At 35.1% G+C, this 16962-nt stretch overlaps 1 protein-coding gene across 1 annotated transcript; it reads left to right on the top strand.

Annotated features, from left to right (window-relative positions):
* Nucleotides 1-651: 651 nt before the first annotated feature.
* Nucleotides 652-1686, top strand: LOC120526497 (trace amine-associated receptor 1-like). Its single transcript, XM_039749662.1, has one exon. It carries the CDS (start codon nucleotides 652-654, stop codon nucleotides 1684-1686), a length of 1035 nt encoding a protein of 344 aa, XP_039605596.1.
* Nucleotides 1687-16962: the final 15276 nt, after the last annotated feature.

Genomic DNA, 16962 nt, shown 5'->3' with positions numbered 1-16962 from the left:
TTTGGTAGTTTTAGATATTAGATATTTTCTAAGTGGAAAGATCACCACCATTCATTGTTAGTTTCTGCAAGTGAAATGAATATATCTGACTAAATCTGAAACTGGTATCAAATAACAAATATGATTAAGTCTTTCTTTGTGAAAGTGAACTGGTTTTGATAATATACTGTATTTGAAACATACCTTTTGATTTGGTAGTCAAATAACCAGTTTTGTAAATGGTACTTTAAAACAAAAAATTCTAATTAGCCTGCTCCTGGCCCTGAGCTACAATATTTACATTTATAATAGGGATAGAATTCCTTAAAATATATATAGCATAACATAATTAAATTTTGCAGTGTAGCAGTAATTTAGCTTTTAAAATGTCAAAAGATCAAAAGTTAAAGGTTAAGGAGGTCTCAGATTGACTGATTTTTTTGTGCTGACTATCATACTTATCATTTATATTATTAACTAACAGTCATTATCTTCAACAACATGTTGCTTTAGCCTACAACTTAATAGAATTAATTTCCTAAAGTTTTGAACTCTTACAATTGTGTGCTAAGTTAAATATTATTAACTTACATTGGCTGATCTAATATGCATATAATATAATTTATATTTTTTTCTTTAGGATAGGACATTTCGAACTCCAGGCTACAAATTATGAATTTGAATGAAAACAGGATTCCAAAGTATACACTAGTTTGTTATGATTCACTTAATAATTCTTGCCCAAAACAACTCTATTCAGTTGACTATTCATTAATAACATATATAACAATGTGCATAATCATCTTTGTGACTGTATGTGGAAACCTCTTGGTTGTTATTACCATATCACACTTCAAACAGCTTCATACTCCAACAAATTATCTCATCCTTTCTTTGGCACTGGCTGATTTACTTCTAGGGGGCTTTGTAATGCCACCTCTCATGGCTCGAATTGCTGAAAGCTGTTGGTATTTTGGTGATTTTTTCTGCAAGTTTCATCTCAGCTCAGCTATAATGATTTGTACTGCATCAATCATTCATCTGTGTCTAATATCCGTTGATCGTTATTTTGCTGTGTGCCATCCTTTAAGGTACAAAAATATTGTTACGGACCTAATAACATTCATCTTTATTGTTTTCACCTGGGTTCTGTCAGCTGTGCTTGGTTTTGTAATTATGTTTCTTGAGTTAAACATAAAAGGAATAGAAGACCAATATATTAATACAAAATGTGTAGGGAGCTGTTATCTAATGCAAAATGAAGTATCAGGTCTTTCATCATCATTATTCTCTTTTTATATCCCAGGGATTGTTATGATATGCATTTATATAAAAATTTTTTCAGTTGCTAGTAGGCAGGCCAGAGCAATAAGAGATGCAGGACATCAATGTCAGGAGGAACAAAAACAGAGGGCTGCTTCAAATAGAAGAGAAACCAAAGCTGCAAAAACACTGGCAATTGTGATGGGAGTTTTTATTGTCTGCTGGGTCCCATATTTCTTGTGCAACATCATTGATCCCCTTTTGAATCACGTTATGTCTGAATTATTTACTGAGATCTTATTATGGTTTGGTTACATGAACTCAACATTTAACCCTCTTGTGTATGGTTTCTTTTACAGTTGGTTCAGAAAAGCCCTTAAATTAATTGCAACTGGCAAGATCTTCCAAAACAATTCTTCTAGAACAAAACTTATAAGTGATTAAATGATTACACCAATAATGCTGTTTATGTGAATTAGAGAAAATAGTAACACTTTTGTACATTCTTTTAAAGCAATAGTAAGCATCCAAATAACAGCAGCGCCTAGAAGAGGAACACCTCGTTTGATTTTTCTTTTAATTTCATAGAAAAAGGTTTGTTTCTGTACCAAAAAACAATTATTGACAAATTAGTATCTAATTATCATCATATTATTATTGGATTGTTTTATTGTTTAAAATAATCTGAAATATACATTAGTGTTTTCATATTATTTAACATATATTTAATTTGACAATAATTTATGTGATATTCCACCAAAACTTCAAGCATTATGGTATCATTCATATAACAGTCATTTTTAAATAATGTTGCATTCTTTTTCATATCTATTTATATTATTGATTACCACTGTTACATTCTAGTCTTGTATATCTTTGTTGTTTGAGTAATTAAATGTATTACGTTAAAAAATAGTAATGATTTTGTTCAAATTATTTTCATATAGAAAAATTACTACAATTGCAAAAGCATTCCAATGCTGAAATTCCTACTTCAGTAATATCTAATTTTTGTGCACAATTAATTAACAAAATTTGTCTCTCTTCAGATGTACTGTGTTTTGTATTAACTTTATTTTATTTCCATTCAACCTGCTATTTTTTAAATGTGTTGAATTATATTTTAAGTGTTTTCATGTAGACCATATCTCTAAATTTAAAAACTAGGAAAAATATTTTTATTGGATGATATTTACTTTCTTTTCCTTATGTACCTTAAGTGTTTTGACATGTTGTTTCATAAATAATTTACAGCCACCTGTCTCAACAGGTTTATAAAGTGTTCTTACTATCTAATTGAACCTTCTTCTTCTTCTTTCGGCTGCTACCATTAGGGCTTACCACAGCAGTCTTGTTCCATATCTTGTGTTTTTTATCTAATTAAACATTATAAATTAATTACAAATAATCAATAAAGCCTCTATAATTAATTTTAAAAGATGTATACATTATTTTAGAGGTAATGCCAAACTATGCAAAATTGCAGGTTAGCATGGCAGTGCAGTAGTAATGACTTGCAGTAAGAAGACCAGAATTTCTATGCTGGGTGTGATCTCTGTATGGAGTTTGTGTGTCCATATGGGTTTTCACTGAGTTCTCTGGTTTCATCCCACAGTCTGAAGTCATGCAATTTAGGTAAAATGGTGTTTCTTAATTAGCCCTGGTGTATGTTCACCCTTCAATGGACTGGTATCTTGTCCTACCTTGCCCCTGATAACTGCTGCGATAGGATCCTGCCGCCTACTGCACCTTGAACCGTGAATGAGTGGGTTTGGAATATGAAATTGCAATTTCTTATCTTTGACTCACAAAACAAGAAAACATTGAGATTTTTTTATTATAAAGATGTGTAAACTAACCATGTTTTCATTTTCATCAATCAGTGAGATATTGATTATATGGTAACTAGTGGGAGGACAGTACTAAGTTGCAGTTTGGCACAGCTTTTTCCATGAAAAAGTGAGTGTCATTGAGGGGACAAGCAGAATCTACCTCCCGAAAACAAAGTAAAATCAAAAACAACTTCCTTTAGAACACATTAAACATTTTCAGAGTTAAAATATATGGAGGTCCCTGAGCTGTGCAGCACCAATATTTTCTGATGTGGGGCATTATCTTTCTGAAAATGTCAATCATTAGATGGATGCTCGTCCACCATTACAGTAAATACCTAATCTGCAAAAAAGCTTTAAAATATATGATAACACTGAAATGTTTTACTTGTAACAACGCACAAATGGGTAATTTAAAAGCATATACCTTAAACCATTATGTCACAACTACCACCTTGCACTGGCGACACCAGGTAGTGTTTTTGTCAGGAAGAAAAAAACATTCATCAGACAATTAAAATGATCAATTCTTTCAGAGTTTCTAGTAAATTCATTCTAGCCTCTTGAAACTGTATCCATTAACCTTAATATACAATTGAAGCCTCTGCCTACTTTATGGGAATGTAACAATGGGAATTTTGGGAATGTAATAAGCAAAAATCGTATGGTAAAAAAAACTTAGACAAGCTCTATGTATAATCTATAATAAAAACACTTATTTTACTGGCGATCTAGTAAAGTTTTACATTATTAAGTGTTCTGGCATGAATTGATTTAGCACTTGTATGTAATTGCTAAGAACTCACAGATGGTATTAAGCTCAAGAGTTTAAAAAAATAACAGACAGCGAATCACTCAATGGTATTTGCAAAAGTATCTACAGATTAAGATTGCATATTTAAGAGCAATCTTGAAACAGAAAGGGGTTGGAAATATCAAAACCAGTTGTCTAAGACAAATACACAAAGCAAAGTTAAACCTGAACTAGATGTAGAGATTGGTCCTTTAACTTAGTTTTACTTCTTCCAGGTAACTCTAGGCCTAGCTTCATGGAATTTGTTTCCCACCGCCCAAACCCCGCCCCCACCCCAATGTTTGGAAAATATGCACAGCATTTTGAAACAAGATGTCACGCTCAAAAATGACACGTAAGTGCCCAGCAACTGACATTGTTTAGAAATAACATGACTGTCATGGCATGGCAAGAAGATATTACCTGCTGTCTGATCTGTTTGCAATGATACTGGTACCATAATTATACATCCTTTTCTCAGCCACTTTCTGTTTACGTTTTAATTACAATTAAACACGTATATGTGTATGTGTGGAAGAAATTAAATTAGTAAATTATTTTTCTAAAGGAGACTGTTTAACATCATACCCTTGGTTTATTGTTATTATTGCATTATGGTTTACTGTGCTTATCCAGGGCCACTTTTTAACACAATTCCCTGGGTTTACTATCTTAATATTTCAACACTATTGAAGATTGCATTTTATGCTTATAGTATTTAGATTTTATTGGAAATAGATATCTCAATTTTTAATCCTCAAATGCCGCTGCTGCGGGGCTTGTTTTGTTTTGGACGTGCTCTGTCTCTGGGTATGTCAGAGGACTTGGACTTTGTGAAGTGGGGTCCAACCTCATGTGGGGAGGCAAAATGGGGGGTGGGGGACATGGGGGTGGAGAAAGAGAGCAAGCTATATCTAATCTATCCTTTTAATACTTATAATTATAATTAACAATGTAACAATAAGCTGCATGGCAATAACTCCTGGGAAAATTGGAAATTAAGGCTAAAGCTGTCTCACTTCCAGTTAAGACTACAAAATGACATAAAAAATTCAGAATCAATGTCTCCATGATAGGACAGTTAACTTTGTAAGCAGGAATGTTAACACTAGAATTACCAGAGCCTACTGAAAAACTCGAATTCCGTCCCACCTTAAACTGCTTCTTAAATCCCTTCACACCTCTCCGCCAGCCCTTTGTCTTCTAAATGTACTGATAAAGAGCAGCCGGCTATTCCATCCCCACCAATTTAGAACGTGCATGAACTTCTCTCAGCTCATGCCTTGATTGAGTATCTGGGAGTGAAGTGGAGTTTTAGAGTGAAATAATAGATCGTTGTTTGGAACACACGCATTTCATGTCTGTTCCGTTTCTACAGTAATCTGTGTCAACACATTGTTAAAACAGAAACTTTTTTATATTCTAGTAGTAGATGACAAAATGTAGGCATAAACTATATAATGTATGAAGCCTGAAGTCCAAATAGCAAAGAAACATTTTCACAAGAATAGCACAATTGCACTTTTATTCAAACATATAACTGCAGAAACAAAAAGCCGCCTTAACATGCGACATTGACACCAGATTACTGTAACTGACTCCGTGGTTCAATAGATTCAGCCCCCGCTACGAATCAAGGGGTGACGGGTTCGATCCTGCTCCCTCCGTTTTGAGAAGTAAACTGCTCTTAGTCTTACTGTTTTAGAATAAAAGCATACATTTGATTTCAGTCTGTAACAGCCGGTGCAATTTATGATCTTTGTAAAGGTTAGCTTTTTTTTTTATTTTTAATTCACTTTTCACTCTCTCAGTCGCGTTCAGAATCAATCCATACAACCCCATCTGACACGGCTGTTTTCACTAAAGACGCTTATAGCTCTGCAGTGTACCACAATGCATACTAACGCCCCCACACCCCGGTTCTGACACACAAACGCTGGCGAAGCTGCCTTCTTCCTGCATAAATTCACACCCGATCTGACGCTGTTCGCTTTCAAATAATATTGCATTAGTGCGATTATATTTTCACATGTATTGTCTCTTTCTTTCAGGTGTGTAATAGAAACCACAGCATAGAGAGAAATGTGTACACTGCTTCTTACAGGAAAAGCGATGGAAAAAGTGCACTTGAATAAAAGTGCACTTTTGTTATACTTTAACACCAACATATGTCACTGTGTTTGAGTGACACGGGCAGATGGGGAGTGTCTGATGATTGCATATAGCGCGAAGTTACTGGTCTTTACCATTCTTTCCTCTGCCTGTCCTGGAGTACAAAAGAAAAAGCATACAGCAACATGCGGGACTGGCAGGAACACTCAATAAAACTGAATAAAAAGAAAAGCAAGTGACGGTAAAACACGAAGAAGGCAGCTTCGCCAGCGTTTGTGTGTCAGAACCATGGGTAGCGTTAGTATGCATCGTGGTACACTGCAGAGCTATAGCTGCGTCTTTAGTGAAAACAGCTGGCGGAGAGGTGTGAAGGGATTTAAGAAGCAGTTTAAGGTGGGAGGGAATTACGAGTTTTTCGTAGGCTCTGGTAATTCTAGTGTTAAAGGCCTGAATCACAAATTAAAGAGAAAGAAAGTATTCTCTCACCTAACAGGTCTATATGCTAAAATTGTATTTTTACAGGAGACCCACTTATTAAGCAAGAATCATTTCTGGCTGCAAAAAGACTGGACTGGCCAAATGTTTCATTCCAGCATTACAAAGAAAACTAGAGGTGTGGGAATTTTTATGCATAGAACAGTCTCATTTGTGGTATCAGATGTAGTATCTGATCCTGAAGGGAGCTACTGTATGTGGTAGTCATGGGCAATTTATTTAACTGTAAAGTGATTTTGATAAATGTTTATGCACCAAATGTGGATGAAAGGGAACTCGTGCAAAATTTATTTAAATCCATTCCCAATGTGAACAATCATAAAATTATAATGGTTGGGGACTTTAACTGTGTTTTAAATCCACTCTTAGATAGGTCTCCTGTCACAGGGGTGATGACATCTAACACTGCAAAGACAATTACACAGTTTATAACTGACTACAACTTATCTACGATTTATAAACCCAGACTCAAGAACGTGTTCCTTCTACTCACCCGTGCATAACTGCTACTCAAGAATTGATTATTTCTTTGTAGATAACAATTTCTTGCCTACGATTAAATCTTGCAAGTACGACGCTATTGTTATTTCCGACCATGCCCATTTGATCATGGAGCTAAAATCATTGTGCCCCACATACTAATCTCACAGATTGTGTCTTAACCCACATTTATTAGCAGACGAGAACTGTACAGAATTTATATCAAAACAAATAATTTTTTTTCTAGAGACAAATACATCCTCAGAGTTCACTGCAGGAATACTCTGGGAAACACTGAAGACCTTCTTAAGAGGACAGATTATCTCATATCTTTCCCACATAAATAAATTAGAAACCAAGAAGGCATCAGAGCTAACCAGCGAAATTTCTAGAATAGATCAAGAACATGCCAGGTGTCCAAGTGAGGCTCTTCATAGGAAAAGGCAGGCTCTGCATTCAGAGCTCAACCTCTTAACAACTAAAGAAACTGAATGACTAATTTTTAAATCAAGACATCATTACTATGAACATGGAGAGAAAGCTAATAAGCTCTTAGCTTAACAAATCCACAAGTAAGAAGTTTGCAGTGCAATCCCAGCAAACACCAATACAAACAGAGACAAAATCATTGACCATAAAAATATAAAGCACACATTTAGAGACCATTATAAATCTGTATATTCTACTGAGTTTAAAGAAGACAACAAACTATCTAATGTATTTCTGGATGCATTACAGATACCACAAATAGATACTCTTAGTGCAGAGGAATTGGATAAAACTTTGGCACTATCAGAATTACTAGATGCTATAAAGCCACTTAAGAGTGGGAAAGCAGCAGGCCCTGATGGCTGCCCTGTTAAATTGTATAAGAAATTCTCCACTCAGCTAGCTCCCCTTTTATTTGCAACATTCACAGAAGCTAGAGACAATCAAATTCTATCTCAAATTTTTCACCAAGGATTAATCACGGTCTTTCCTAAACAAAATAAGGAATTATTACAATATGCATCATACAGACCAATTTCACTTCTGAATAATGATGTTAACATACTCTCCAAAGTCCTAGCTAGAAGGATGGAGAAAGTGCTTCCTTCGGTAATATCACAAGATCAAACTAGATTTATTAAAGGCCAAAACTTAGCTTCCAATCTTTGGTGCCTGTTTAATGTAATATATTCACCCGCAAAGTCAAATACCCCAGAGATTTTATTATCATTGGATGCAGAAAAAGCATTTGCTATAACTGAATGGAACTACCTTATCACTACAAACATTTGTGCAAGGATCAAACTGCTGTATACCAATTCAGAAGCTTCAGTTTGTATTAACAACATTAATTCAGTCTACTTTAAACTAGAATGTGGTACCAGACAAGGATGCCCCTTGTCACCACTACTTTTTGCAATTGCCATTGAGCCACAAGCAGTTCACTGTTGAAATGCTTATCAGAGAAAGGGGATTATCAGAGAAGGACTTGAACAGAAAATCAGAAAATGTCTCTATATGCAGATGATATGGTACTGTATATATCAGACCCACAAAATACTGTGCCTGCAGTCTGAACAGCACTTACAGAATGTTCAAAGATTTCAGGTCTCAGAATTCTTAAGCATACAATATTAGATTGGACACCTTTCCTTTTATCATTGCAGATCAGTTTAAATACCTAGGGGTAAACATCACAAGTAAACGTAAAGCTCTTTATCACCAAAATTTTGCCGCCTGTATGGAAAAATTTAAGCAAGAATTGCATAGATGGTCAACCCTTCATCTCAGTTTAGCTGGAGGAATTAACATTGTTAGATGAATATGCTTCCTACGTTTCTCTTTTTATTTCAAAACATTCTAATAAACATCAATGAATCATGTTTAAGCAATTACATTCAACCATAACCTCATTTATTTGGAATTTAAAACATTAAAACATATTGTGTACTTCCAGATGGGCTTAAAGTGGAGAAGGAGAAACAAACTGTAATTGCCTTTAGTACACTATTGGCATGTAGACTTATCTTGCTCAACTGGAAGAATCCTAACTCCCCTCTTTTAAGTCAGTGGGTAACTGATGTTTTATACTATTTGATATTGGAAAAAAATCAAATTCTCACTTAGAGGATCTGTGCAGAACTTTTTCTAAACCTGGCAGGATCTAATCAATAACATTTTATATTCAGCTCTTAAAGCATTGAGGAAGCAGATTCTTTTCCCATTTCTTTTTCTTCTTCATATATCTTTATTCACTTATTAAACTCATCAATTTATTTATTTTTACTAGCTTTAAGTTTTGCTCTCTCTTTCAGGGGTGGAGGTTGATTTGTTTTCAATCCTATTTTTATAAAAATTGATCTATTTGTATGGAATGATTGCAATAAAATCAATAAAATAACATGACTGCAACCACAATACAAACACACAAAACAGTGGTGAATAAACGGGACTGCACTGACATTGGCATCAGAAAACTAAAAATAATAAATACTGCAAAAAACACATGTAAATATTGTAGCAGCCCACTGAAGTGCCCACCAATGTGGAGTGTCAATGGAGTCTTTCTCTATACATCACACTTTCAAGTCACATTCTAGCCAGAAGAGCAGTAGCAACTGCGGCAGGCTTTCTGTTTTTTAGGTTCACCTGCAGCTGGATCTGAAGCTTCTCATTTGCATGATGGACTGCCAGCTCATACTATTGTTGCGTTTTTATGATGCCATGCACAGGCTGATGCAACTAATCAGTGCCATTACAATATGTTAAAATGGGAAAAAATAATTCCAAAGGTGAAAAAACAAAGGTGTATTTACAGAGGTTTAAAATAATGTTACATTGTATGGAAAAAGGACACATAATATTACATTTGTGTTACGCGTGAATAATCGAAAAGGATTATTTAGACAGATGTATGGGACTGTATGAAGAAACTGAAAAACATGCAGATTAGGTGGATTTGCGAAGCTAAATTTGCCTGTGTGACTGTGTGTGTAAACACCCTGTAATAGACTGGCATCCTGTTTAGGGATTGTTCCTGCCTTGCACGTACTTGATGGGCTAGGCTTCAGCTTCCCCACGATTGTGCTCTGGACAAGTGGGTTTAGAAGATGAATAGATGGATAGGTAGAGTTTTTAAGCTTATTTAAGTAGATACTTAAAAGGCATGTTTTTCTGTACTGTAGATTGTTTAGTAAACATACATATTTTACATTAAAGAATATCATGATGGCTGAAGAATTATTTGGAGATAGGCTGATAGGATATTGGAATATATGAAAATATCCTGAAGTTACTACTTTTATAGTATGACAGCTAAATAGATCAGGCAAATAACATGACCTTTGACAAATTATTAGTAGTTCAGTTGTAGCATGATGCAACCGTTGCATTGTTTCTGTAAGTCATAAATGGTTGGCCATTAAGGTACTGTATAAAAGAGAGAGTTTTAGAGCTTTTCAGATTGTCCTGGTTCTTCTTGGTTTAAACCTGCCATCTGCACTAACTTATTTGCTCTTCTTCTGCCACCTGCAACACTCTCTGGAAAACTCCTGACCCTGTGACTTTTCAAGGCTACCTTGCTCATACAAAGCGTTTTATGAGACATTTATTCAGCTATTCAAGTTGTATGATTTCATCTTTTTAACTTCTGGTGCTTGATATATCTGGTTTCATTGCAAATAAACTTATAAAGGTTTAGATGAAATAAAGATTGTTATCTTACTGAAACTACGCTAGCAATCACCAAGGGAATATGATTTTTTCTTTCTAAACCAGATTCTGAAGGGTATGAGGGAGTCATCCTTGGCCAACCCTCTTAATGGTTCCTATAGAGTGCAGCCTATCATTGAAGAAACAAATAAAGAATGGAAAAAACAACAAGCTAAGAAGTACTGCAAAATGGCAATTAAATGCAGAAGTGTGTAAGTGATTATCTAAATATAACCCTTAAAATATGAGTCAAACACAAATACTTATCACAGTATCAACAATGTAGCCTTAGAGAAGGCAATTCAAAATGCAAACATAGGAAAGTATTTGGTACCCGTTGTGCATGTTAGAAGCTCATTCTATAGAGAACTGTTTCTGAAAGTGTTTTGGACCATATTTTTGTCAAAGTTATAGATGGAGAAGGCAGACTGGAATATTTTCAATAATTTAAAAACACATGGAACCAAATGTAGAGGAAAAATCATAAATAAGTGGATTTATCCCAGAATTCATAGTTGTTAAATAAAGACATACTATCGGTATGATTTTCCCTCATTGATAGTACTATCTTTTGCATTTCTTTTAATACTGCCATCTACTGACACTATTGGACTTTTTTCACAGTTGTGCTTTTGCAGTTTTTTATTTGCATGACTCTGGATATTTAAACATTTAATTAAGGTATAACTATGAATGATTCAATAAAAAATAATTTAAATGGTGTATAACAATATAATTTATCTTTACTTGTGATATATAATATTACATTTTTATCTTTGTTCTATTGATGTCATTTTCTAATGCCAAAGTTAACATTTTTAATGATTATGTTTAAACTTCAGATTTAGAAAGTGCAATTAATATTATCACTGTCTGATTTAAAAATTATAAGACTAGTTCTGATAATAGTTATTGTAAAATTATGCAAATTTGACTTTGAAGAAACTTGCTACTGAAATTATACGTTTCCCATTCTGGAATTTCTCACATTTCCTGTTTGAATTCTAATTAGTTCATTTGAGTCAAGAAGTAGTGGTTGAGTATCTTGGAGTTCTGCTACTTTTACAATCTACACGCTTAATTTACTTAAAGTAGATATTTATTTTTTGTTCTATTGAAAGTATTATAAGATTAAGGCTATCAAATTGTTCAAACTGCATTCTTATCTGTTGCTTTTAGATGTTCCAAGTAGTTCTAACAGTTTGGAAGTTCATATTTGTGTTCACTGGATCAGGAGCAGTCTGATATTTAAAAAATAAAAAGTTTTCAGCTATTGTTTCTTTTTAATCCACTGCTTTTTATGTTGGCGCTCATTAAAAGTTACTTTCTGTATTGAATTTATGGGGTTGTATGTATGAAATGCTACTGTATATCGTGTATATCTTTTAGCTATTATACCATGGAAGACTCAGAGAGTGTCTGATCTAAAGAGAACATGCCAGAGAGCTGAGCGAAAATGGAGAAAACTAAACTGATTATCCACTATGAGATATTGAAGGCTAAAATAACAGAATACAACAACATAGTCCTGAGAGGTGGTGTTATTTCTCAAGAATTTTAAATAACAATGCTTATACTGTACAATTGATCATCTACTAAACCCAGGTCACTCGATGAAATGCCTCCAAAAACTTCCAGTGAAACTTGTGAGGCTTTTGCTGTATTTGGTAATCACAACATGAATGATATTAGAAATAATATAGTAAATCTCCCCAATATGAATCCTCCTAAACCCCTTTAAATCCTCTTAAACTCGACTTTAAACAAATTAAATTCTTTCACCGGGATAGACTTTCCTGATTTATATAAAATAATTTCTCAACTGAAAGCATCCACTCATGTCCTTAACCCAATACTTTTTCAAAGAAGTAGCTGGCCTGCTAATTGATAGTATTCTTGACATAATAAATTCATCATTAGATATGGGGGTCTTCTCAGACTGTCTTAAGACTGCTGTAGTTAAACCCCTGCTCAAGAAAAATAATCTCAACTCCTCTACTTTTAAAAATTTTAGACCTATTTCTAACCTGCCTTTCTTAAGTAAAATCCTAGAGAAGGCAGTCATTATGCAGCTAAATGACCACCTTAATAAACATGCTATTCTTGATAAGTTTCAGAACTAATCACAGTACGGAAACTGCACTTGTTAAAGTTGTCAATGACTGCAGGTAAATGCAGACAGAGGCTGTTTATCTGTTCTCATCCTCTTAGATCTTAGTGCTACACTTGATACCATTTATCACAATTTTCTTAGAAATCGCCTTAGTCAATGGGTGGGCCTCTCTGGCTGTGTCTTAAATTGGTTTGATTCCTACCTGCCAGATATAAAATTATTTGTTAGTTGTGGTAATTATACTTCAAAGACATAATATTTTTATTATGTTCCACAAGGCTGTATCCTTGGTCCGCTGCTTTTTCAATATACATGCTTCTATTAGGCCAGATTATCTCAGGGCATTACTTGAGCTACCACAGCTGATGACACACAACTGTAGTTATCAATAGCCTGATGACCCCAACTCTCTTGATTCACTAACGCAATGTCTTACTTGTGTTTCTGAATGGATGAGTAGTAATTTTCTCAAACTAATTAAGGAGAAACCAGAAATTTTAGTGATTGGCAAAATGGATATAATGAGGGTATTAAAATTAACTTGATACCTCCTTCCAATTGTTCCATCCATACTGCAGTCTATGGGTTATATCAGCATCTAGTTTTCCGTCTTGAGCACTCACTGATTCTAAATATTTAAATGTATCCACTCTTTTGATAGCTATCTCTGCAGGCTAACTTCTAAATTCTGATCGTCATGAAACCTCAAATATTTAGACTTCTTCCTATTTATCTTCGTCCAAAGCCCTTCAGTTTTCTTCCAAGTTCCTGTCCACCTCTTTCTGATGCTCCACAACACAACGCCATGAGCAAAAAGCTTTTACCAGGGGCATTGGTCTTAGCACATCAAAGAAGATCTTAAAGAAGATCCTTGATGCAGATCTATTTTAATTAGGATCTTGTCTGTTACCACAACATTTCTTTAAACCCAAGTTTTAACTCCCTCATACATATCCTGTACAATCTTCCCATACTTCTTTGGTACTCCTTTCTCCCTCATTCACCTATGGACCTCTTGATGTTGTACTCTGTCATAAGCTTTCTCTAAAATTTACACCATATGCAACTCGATGCTTCTCTATACACTGTCTCGTGCAAAGACTGCATCAGTTGTTCGTCTGCCTGAATATAAAACCACATTTCTCCTCCCTATGGTTGTCTCATCCCTAAGTCAACTCTTTATAATCCTTTCTCAAATAATCATGAGCCTGTTACACATAAACAATCAAACATGAGATGTAAAGTTTTTAGCTGTTTGTTAATTGGCTGTTTAGTGTTCTAATCTTGGCACAGATAAAAGTATTGTAATACTAAATCTTTGTGGATGATATCTGAGGTATGAAATGGTGTGCCGTTGCTCCAGGTTGAATTGGAGGTCTCTGCTTGCAATGGAGTTCACTCTTGTTTTTGGCTAGATAGTCCATTGTCTGTAGTGTGGTGTGATGTCTCCTTCCTCAGCTTGCTGTTAGGCACTTTGCCCCAGAAACTTCAAATGTTACTCTTTCTGTTACTATAGACACTGAAGTTCCCTTCTTGAAGTAATGCTGCTTTTCAGTCTTCTCAAACTGGGCTTGGTAGCTGGCACACAGCTTGGCTTGGAACAGGGGATCTTAAAAGCTAATTAGCAGTGAATTACATTCCCCTGGCATTGCATGGACACAACAAACTTGCCTCTCCCTCTCTAAATTGATGGCATTTATCTCCATTCGTTTCACAAGAGTAGCACTGTGGCTGATGCTTGCTTAGAACTGACAGCGCGGCGCTGTCAGATCTAAACACTAGCACGGCAAATTGCTCAACTACTGAAGTGACTGTAGCTGCAGGCAAAGTGCCATTTTACTTATAGTGCCAAGCAGAACTGAGTTGTGGTACAGTGCAGTTTATCAGCTGGTGAAACCGCTGTGAAGAAGCTGTCTTTTGCTACGGCCCTGCCTTTTTCCAGTCTGATAGTAGTCACGGACATTGTATCTTTGATTGTAGCTACAAAAACAGTTCTGCAGGCATTAGCCCCAGCACTGCTCTTGTGAAAAAATGGAGATAAATGTTTTTGTGCCACATGAACGCCACTGATGAGAGAAAAAATGTAATAATAAAAACAAGCGCTAACTTTTACAAGTAGCAAAATTTACACTGGGGTTACAGACTCAAATCAAATGTGTTTCTGTTATACTGTAGAAATGATAATAATAATACCAGGTCTTGAACCCAGGACCTTCAGGTTATAAAGCACCAGTTCTTACTGCTGCACCATTCAAGGTCTTTGTACACACAGAACACACATGAAATGCATGTATTCCAAATTACGATATACTGTATTATTTACTCTATACAATTCCAGGCACCCCACACTCAGATAAGGAGTCTTGGCTTGAGCTGGGAGACCTTTTGCCTGTGAGCTGAGCTCCATCAAGGCAGGGGATGGGACAGCAGGCTGCTTGCTGCTTGTGCCGATTGGACGATTGACAAAACAAAACACACTGATGGTAGTGGTGCGAAGGGATTTAAGGTGGGCGGATTACGATTTTTTCGTTGGCTTCAGGAATTCTAGTGTTAAAAATGCAGTTTACCTTTATGAGACAGAATGTGTTATAGATCTCCTGAACAGATGGCTACTTGGTACCATTAATGATCTGTGTACACTTATGATCTTTGCGTTTTACAATGTTAAGCTGAGCAGGTTCCAAAAATAAAGTTGTTATGCACCTAGAAATGAAGGGCTAAACTGAGAAATCATAAAAGTCAGTGAGAACAAATGAAGGAGTAGGACCTCCTTTCTCAGTATACAAAAGTGTGATGCACTAATTACCATGAAGGCATTAATATACAAATAGTCTTTTGAATTATCAGGCATTTATTGCATGTAATATGTTTGATTTCCTTTCCCATCATTTCATTAATGTTATAAAACTACATCTGAAATGTGAAATAATAATAATCTTTGCATTAATGCATGCATTAGAACATTAGAACAATCTCTAGATGAGAACAGGCCATTCAGCCCAACAAAGCTCACCTGTCCTACCCAATTAATTCTTCTAAAAAACATCAAGTATAATTTTGAAAGCCCCTAAAGTCTTATTTTCTACCACACTACTTGGTAGCTTATTCCAAGTGTCTATGGTTCTCTGTGTAAAGAAAAACTTCCTAATGTTTGTGAGAAATATACCCTTAAGAAGTTTCCAACTGTGTCCCTGTGTTCTTGATGAACTCATGTTACAATAACAGTCTCAATCTACTGTACTAATTCCCTTCATAGTTTTAAGCACTTGAGTCATATCTCCTCTTAATCTCCTTTTGCTTAAACTGAACAGGCTCAGCTCTTTAATCTTTCTTCATAATTCATTCCCCATAGCCCTGGAACAAGTCTAGTCACTCTTCTCTGGACCATTTCTAGTGCTGCTATGTCCTTTTGTTGCATGCCTACCAAAAGCGCACTACAACTGGTGAGGTCTAACCAGTACATTATAAAGATTCAGCATAACCTCCTTGGACTTGTATTCTACACATCATGGTATATAATGTAACATTCTGTTAGTTTTCTTAATGCCCTATGAACATTTTTCTGATAGGGTTCCTCACACCATAACACTCTGCTTCCTGTGTCTGAGCCAATTTTGCATCCATCTACATATAACAACCCAAACTCCCACTTCTATTAATCTGATGTCCAACCTCTCATGTGGCACCTTATCAAATGCTTTCTGAAAGTCAAAATAAATAAAATATCAAATGCTCCACTTTGATCATATCCTTTTTGTATCCTTATAGAATTATAGCATATTGGTAAAACATGATATATCTATTTCCTCACATGTGAAGACCTCAGAAAATGCTTATTTAGAGCATCTGCTATTTCACTGTCTATATTTTCAATTCCCTTCACCTCCTCCTTGACTCTTTTTTACTACTAAAATACTGAAAGAATCTTTTTAGTTCTAGTTTCTTTCATCTTATCTTCTTATTCCTCACTAAATGACTTTTAGCTTCCCTAATATCCTTCTCAATGGTTTCCCTCATGTTCTAATATGTCCTGTGATTCACATTGGATTTATTAATATTGTATGCCTTATAAAGCTGTTTTTCCTTTGCAGCTTATTTTTCAAATCACTATTAAACAACTGCATAGTTATTTTAAATTGCCTACTAATTACACATTTAGATATGTATCTGTCCTGCCTTATATGTAAAATGTTTTA

Source organism: Polypterus senegalus, chromosome 3, assembly GCF_016835505.1.
Source record: "Polypterus senegalus isolate Bchr_013 chromosome 3, ASM1683550v1, whole genome shotgun sequence".
NCBI classification, from domain to species: Eukaryota; Metazoa; Chordata; class Cladistia; order Polypteriformes; family Polypteridae; genus Polypterus; species Polypterus senegalus.
Note: the sequence above shows the minus strand (reverse complement) of the source record. Positions and strands in the feature narration are given on the sequence as shown.